At 40.9% G+C, this 6,933-nt stretch overlaps 1 protein-coding gene across 5 annotated transcripts in view; it reads right to left on the bottom strand.

The window, feature by feature from the left end:
* Positions 1-355: 355 nt before the first annotated feature.
* The window catches only part of LOC108804146 (exocyst complex component 1), a 43,386-nt gene continuing 36,808 nt past the window's right edge, over positions 356-6,933 (bottom strand). For all 5 annotated transcript variants that reach the window (XM_018575909.1, XM_018575921.1, XM_018575915.1 and 2 more), the window contains 6 exons: positions 6,763-6,830; positions 6,202-6,430; positions 4,142-4,325; positions 3,211-3,410; positions 2,119-2,313; positions 356-659 (listed from right to left, as the gene is read on the bottom strand). In XM_018575909.1, coding sequence (XP_018431411.1) covers positions 507-659; positions 2,119-2,313; positions 3,211-3,410; positions 4,142-4,325; positions 6,202-6,430; positions 6,763-6,830 — 1,029 coding nt within the window. In that variant the 3' untranslated portion in view covers positions 356-506. The remainder of the gene's footprint in view (positions 660-2,118; positions 2,314-3,210; positions 3,411-4,141; positions 4,326-6,201; positions 6,431-6,762; positions 6,831-6,933) is intronic.

Genomic DNA, 6,933 nt, shown 5'->3' with positions numbered 1-6,933 from the left:
TTACTGTTTCTTCTCTGTGCATAGCCTCCTACTAGTTATGTACAGATTTAAATAAATGAGGATCTTCTGTGTGGTGCAGTTATTCTAAAGACTTTTATCATAGCATGGATAATCCAAAAAAAAGGTGTGTAACCACGTGTCAGGTTAACAAAGGGGTGGATCATGGATACTGACACTTCTAGATTTTAGATGTGAAATTACAGATCACTGCATTAATGTTATTTTAAATCCTCATTAGCTGGAGAGCTGGCAAATTTGTTTAGCTTATGTATTTGTTATTTATAAGACTTGCAGTACACCGAGTAGCGTTGCGATTTGCCTGGTTCAGCATTAAACAATGATAGTTGGCTTAAATGTAGTTAGTTCATGTTATGTTTGTGCTACATTTATGCCGGTCACCACTCTTCCTTGTTGTCCATTCAAAGATAGTTCCACCACTCTTATATCCTTGTATATAAATGACACATAAAGTGCTTATTCTCTGATCTTTACTACACGCCAACTCGCTAATGAGATTGCGCAATACTAGAGAAATATTCCAAAATGTCCTGGATGGTGAATTCCATAGTAATACCAGCACCGGTGTAACATTTCTCAATCAGACCTTCAAAGTGCTTGTACTGACGGATGAACTCATCCTGCATAGTGTGCCAGACCACCTGGGGAAGGAGAGAAAATAGAACATATGCCTAAAATTAGGAATACACAAACTGGAAGAGGCAAAATGACAAAAACAGACTGTAGAACAGCACACGCAAGATCATTCCACGCATGGTATTAAATTGGCCTACATGGATTGGCCATTTCTCAGATCCAAGGTCACTGTGAGTTGTTATTGTAGTATGAGGATTACCATGAACAATGACATTATTTACCTTCAAAATGCAATGCTCTTATAGCACATGACTATTTGGAACAAGACCAACTCAAGTGCCTAATTTAAAAAAATTGGTCATGAGATGAACAGGGGGGCTGCAATTGCTGACCTCCTCCTGACTATGCTAGTTGCCTTCCTCTTATGCTAAAGCTGGCCATACATCAAATTAGTAGAATTTTTTTCAAAAAGATACGTTTGAAATGTTCCTTTTATATCCTAATAGTTAATGGGGACAAATTGCTGATCGATTTCAATCGTAGCGATGAGAAAAAACAAAAAACAAAATCGAAGGAACAGGATGGACATTTTTCTCGACCAAACAAAATTAACAGTGAATGTGGCTTTTGTTCGAAAAACAGCATTTATTCCAAAACCAAAAAAGATTTCAAATGGCACTCGTCAAATCTCTGATGGCATTATTGAAGGTTCGGACTAAGGATGAGATGAGCACTGAACATGGTCCAAACCTGAGCTCCTGCAGCCACCCACCCAATCAGCTGTGCCTTATATGGTCACATGGCCATATTAGGTAAATGTCACTGATCAAACAAGGCCGTGTGTCCATATAAGGTTAATGTAAGCAATGTATCCTGCCCCTTTGCTTACATGCAGATGCGGGCATGGAATTCCCCACTAGCAGCTGATTGGGCAGCAACAGAAGAGGCTTTCTTCCGTGTTCAGGGGAGCTCCTTCCGTGTTCAGGGGAGCTCCTTCCGTGTTCAGGGGAGCTCAGGTTTGGACCAGGCACAGGACAAAACAAAAAATGTTTTATTTTCCAGCATAACATTAAAGTACTGTATATGTATGTGCTTGAAAAGCAATATATTGCAGCTTATAAGTCCTTAGATGGGGTGTCTTTCTAGTCCAAATCCACCAGCCTAGGTTGAAAATACTGTTCCTCCAAAATTAAAGTAAAAATATAGGGGGGAAAAAAGAGAAAATGAATGCAGGTACCAAATCTAAAGACTTCTAAGCTGCAATATAGAACATTGTTTTTAGGTTCAGATATTCTTTAAGAAAAGACTGAGTTGCCTCTGCAAACAAGAATTAGTACAGTGCCATTGTCATAGGTTGGGTGAATGCTGAAATTCTGAATCACATAATAGGCATCGGACACGCATAGCACAAGCGTCATGCAGAGCATTTGAAGTGTTCATTGTGAACCGACACTGGGATATTACAGAGGGGAAGCTGGATCAGGAAAACATTTCAAAGTTTTGAGGAGCAAAAAAAAAAGTTACCTGTAACAGGTTCTCCTCCTCACATAAATGCTTGTCCATCTTCTTGTAGAGGTTATCCAGACCTTTCTTTACCTCCTTACCAGGGTAATCCTTTATGACTTTGCGCAGTTCTTGCTTACTGAACGCCAGCTGGTAGCTTACTTCTTCATAGCCAATTCCTTGTGCAACGCGAGCTTTTACCCCTTCAAAGAATGTCTGACATGATATAAACAATATTCATTATTAAAATGAACAGTGTAACATTTCCACATAAAGAAGGAGCAAAAAAATAAAAGCTTTTTCGGCTGCACCACCCCAGCACTCGCGTGGCTGCAGCATTTTACATGAGGCTGAAAGTTGCAGCTAAAAGTAAACTAGAAGAAAAGCAAAAAATTATGTCATTTCTTTACACATCATGAAAACCTATGTTATGTTGGATCCTTTACATGAAGCCTGCACCAGTGTCTTAGGCAGCCGCTGTGTGCTTCCCTGCAAAATGACCAATTCATGTTTGCATGGGTTTTTCAGCCTGTATAACAGCAGTGTGTACAGCAGGCTTTGCAAAGCTTTTCAATGTTTTCATCAAGTGCTGAGCAGGGATATTAAAACCTTTAGAGTGGAATTTCAGCTTTTTTGTAGTCAGCACTCCCATTAAGATTTGTTTAACATCTCTATACTGAAAATAAAGATTCTTAAAAAAAAAAAGAAAAACATCTATACAGCCGCCAGATCGCTTGTGTATTGAGGCGGAATGCATGCTGCCCCCCCTCCCCACCAGCTTCCCCGGGCTTCGCTGTCCCCCATGTGGGCTTGGGACCGGCACAGTGGGTCTCCCCTGACAGATCGGAGGGGGATCAGCAAGCTTCTAGCCGCTGATCTCTCCTACGTGATCGCATTAAAAAAAAAAAAAATGAAAGTAACAAAAAAAATAAAGAGGGAAATGCGCATTTTTTTTCCGCCCGCTTTCCATATGCACGCACATACAATCCAAACACGCGTCGGATGCGCCTGCGTGCAAAAAAGAAAGTTGCGCCACAGATACACTCTTTAAAACTGCAGTGCATCATTTGTAAAGCTGATTGGAGCAAGAAAGTAGAAAGGAAAGAACATTACATTTAGTTTTTCCAGTGGATGTCCTAGAGAATATATGACATATGACTGCAGATGGTCATTGTATTTCTGCTTGGCTTCCCTCTTCTCTGTTTCCATGCAAGAAATCTTTAAACGGGACAGAGTGGCGAAGATGTGATGAAAGTTTTCCATCATAACTACATCCCGGGGAGTCTTCTGGCTTTCATTTGCAACTTTTTCAACTAGAAGAAATAAAGAAGCACTTGTTAATAATCACTGATTAAAGATCAGAGTGCAGGGACCATTGCCGTGTCTTCACCTGACAGAGTTTACAGCCTAATGTCCCCGCCATAGCTATACAGAGATGGACACACTGTGACCAGAATGAATGGGCGCATATTATTCCATGAAAAACAATTGTGCATTCTCAGCAAGCAGGTGTGTTTTCCTTCGAGAACGTTTTTCCAAAAATTCAGAAGAGAAAAACACTGATATACTAACGCAGGAAGTGACTTTCACGTTTTACTTGCTTGCTCTTTCCTATTTTCATTATTGTGCTAAAGTCCAACTGCAGCCAACATTACAGAAAATGGTAAGAAGTAGTCATTGTCATGCATGCCTTCCTGTCCCAGTGACCCCCATCCCATTCATTTCATGTCCTTGTGTCACATACACAAACAAGGAGGAGAGTGGCTTCATAAAAGGCCAAAAAAATAAAATATATTGAGCACTTGCTAGTAGATATTGTTAATGCGATGCCCAACCCCAACTGCAAGGACCAGGATTCTTGTCTGGCTCATCATTCCAATTCCAATACTACCTACATGCGCTACCACTACATCAAAGTAGGCCAGGTAATAGAGGTTCAGGTGCCATCGATTCAGGTCTGTCCCAAAACACAGAGGCTTTTTATGACATTTATGAGCGAATGGGATATAAAAAAACTATATTTGGAAATAGAAAAACTTCTTACCATTGATAAAAACTGATTTAATCAGCTTTGTATAAGCTTTATCTAAATCTCCGCGTCTCTCAGATCCTCGAAAGATTGACTCGGCCAGTTCAGCAAACTCTTCAAACCCAGATACAAATGGAAGAATGCCAACCTTACTCTTCTTTGAGATTTTAACATCCTCCATCTGCTTCATTTGGTTACTCTGCAAGATACAAAGAGTGGAATATTGTGCACACATCAGCATCAATTGTAAAAATGGGAAAATTAGATCAAATTATGGGACATGATAAAGTACATGTTTATTCCTGTGGAAGGCTGTCCGTTATTATTCCTCTAACAATAATGACATATTGATAGCAACAAACATACGGTATATTATAGCATGCATGTGCTGAAGAGTAAAGATGGGAAACTGTACAAGCAGAAACTATCCAGTGGGCCACACAGCAAAGATCCTGATGGAGTGGAGACAGGCAAGTGTTAGGGGTATAGTTAAAGGATAACTATACTAAATACTATACTAATAGCACAGTTATTCTTTAAGTAACTTACATAGTGATCTCAATATTTATACAGGTCTGTACCAGATCTCCTTGCAGCAGAAACATGTAATATATCTGTTGATCTTACAACATGTACTAAGAACTTAAATTAAAATTAATAATGAGTAGAGTATACAGAGCAAGATTAAAGATGTGTTTGTAGTCCTAAACAAAGGTAACTACCATCGATACTGTGAAGTGAGTGAGCGTAGCCACCTAGGACAGGACGTATGGTATTTGCAGATGAAAATAAAGGGAGAAAGCCTAGAAAAGAAAACTAATGCAGTAACCACATCAATGAACTGATAAGCTACAATATATTAATTTGTATTTTTCCTCTAAGACAGTGGTGCTCAACTTGTGTAACCTCAGAACCCATTATTTGTCATTGGTCAGTAATTCGCGACCCAAGTTGCACTGTAATGGAGCGCACAGCGTTATGGTGTGTGAGGTGTATTTGGGGTACCATTCAAATGAATGGCAAAACACCTCCCACACCAGAACGCGTGGTAGGTGCGATTGCGTGGTACAGTGCTTTAATCGCACGGTACCATGTGATTAATGCACTGTACTAGTGTGAACCGGCCCTCAAACCACTGACAGACATACACATAACCACAGACACAATCTCACACTCACAGACATTCTCACACATACATACACACTCCAAAAATGTTTTAATTGTATGTTATTTTTTTTAAAGGTCCACCCAGTCTCCCTACCTTACGAGAACTGGAGTGGATCCTCAGCCTGGGGTCCAGTGTGGGCAGCTGAGCTGCGACAGAGCTCCATCCATATGTGCATTGCTCGTACAGCTACCTTGCACACCCTGTAGAGGTGCCGGGAGCCAGAATGTGATGTCACTCTGGTCCAACACCTCTATAGGACACATGAAGGCACTGTAAGCAATGCATGTATGGATGGAGCTCCCTCACGGCCATAGCCCCATCCCAGACAACATCAAGCTGACACTCGGTTCCGAGCAGCATATTTTGAATTGCTGCTTGGCGTGAGAACCGACAGTGATTCGCCAAGGGGAGGCAGAGGAGCCTCTCACCTAGAAAAGTGAAAGGCATTCGGTGACCCACTGCACACAGAGCCACGACCCACCAGTTGAGAACCAGGGGCTCTAAGTCTCAGTCTCGCCTGCTCAGTCTCCTTCTCCTCAAACGCATAAGATGCACTGCTGCAACTACTGCTGCAGTTCGTCATCGTTTGCCCAGCTCCATAACACACTGCACACAACACACTCTCCTCTGTAACAAAGAAACAGGAAAAGGAAATGCTGCGTCTCAGGAAGTCTATTTCATTGGACGCCTCAGTTAAGACTGGAATTCTTTTTCATTGGACGCCTCTGTAGTCAATTAAAAAATGTGCGTACATCGCACGTTTTCAAGTGTGAAAAAACGTGCGAAAACGGTAGACAATACGCTCAAAAAACGTCCGGAAAAAACGCGCACATAGGAGACGCCCAGGTGTGGACCCAGCCTAAGACATAACATGGAAACTACAGCCAAGACCAGAAATGGCACCTACAATGCATTTATCAAAGTTCCTTTTCACGGTAACCAGGACATTGCCAAGTGTGGTGCTGAGGAAGGAGGCGGAATCGACATTCTCTGCCGTCATCACATGGTGACTCATCTTCACAAGCATATACAAAGAGTTAAAGCTGTCAATCTTGTCTCCCAGGGCAATAAGGTTGTTCAATTCTGGTTCAATACAGCGGAATATGTGAGTCATCATCTGTCGGATCATTTCCTTCCTAAAAAAAAAAGTGATATTAGTTTTCTGATTTTGCCACTATATGTGCAATATAGTATGGTATGAGCTAGTAAGTATTTGGCATTGTGCACAGTAGAGTAGGAACTGGCCAAAGAAGGATCACTTTGATGCAGTTGGCCAGCTTGAATATATATTACAATATATGCAAATGTAAGGGTGTATAGCAGTGTGTAGAGGCTTACCTGAGAATCCTAATATCCCACAAGCTTTCAGAGTTCTTGGGGGGAAACAGACATCTAAACAGCAAACTCCATAGATAACTAAATATTAATACTAATTTGAGTTAGGTATATCTTTCATTTACAAACTTACTCTGAAGACAGTACAGCAGTGGTCTGATGTCGAGATGTAAGCCCACCATCACTTTCATCAACATCACCCTGTTATTTAAACAAGACAAAAAGAAAAACCAAAGTCATTTCACAAGTCAACTGAAAAAAGTGGTTTGATAGCAATAAAGATTTGGAAATGAAAATTCAATGC

This window comes from Nanorana parkeri, unplaced genomic scaffold (genome assembly GCF_000935625.1).
Source record: "Nanorana parkeri isolate BGI_ZX_2015 unplaced genomic scaffold, ASM93562v1 scaffold54, whole genome shotgun sequence".
In the NCBI taxonomy this organism is placed as follows: Eukaryota; Metazoa; Chordata; class Amphibia; order Anura; family Dicroglossidae; genus Nanorana; species Nanorana parkeri.
Note: the sequence above shows the minus strand (reverse complement) of the source record. Positions and strands in the feature narration are given on the sequence as shown.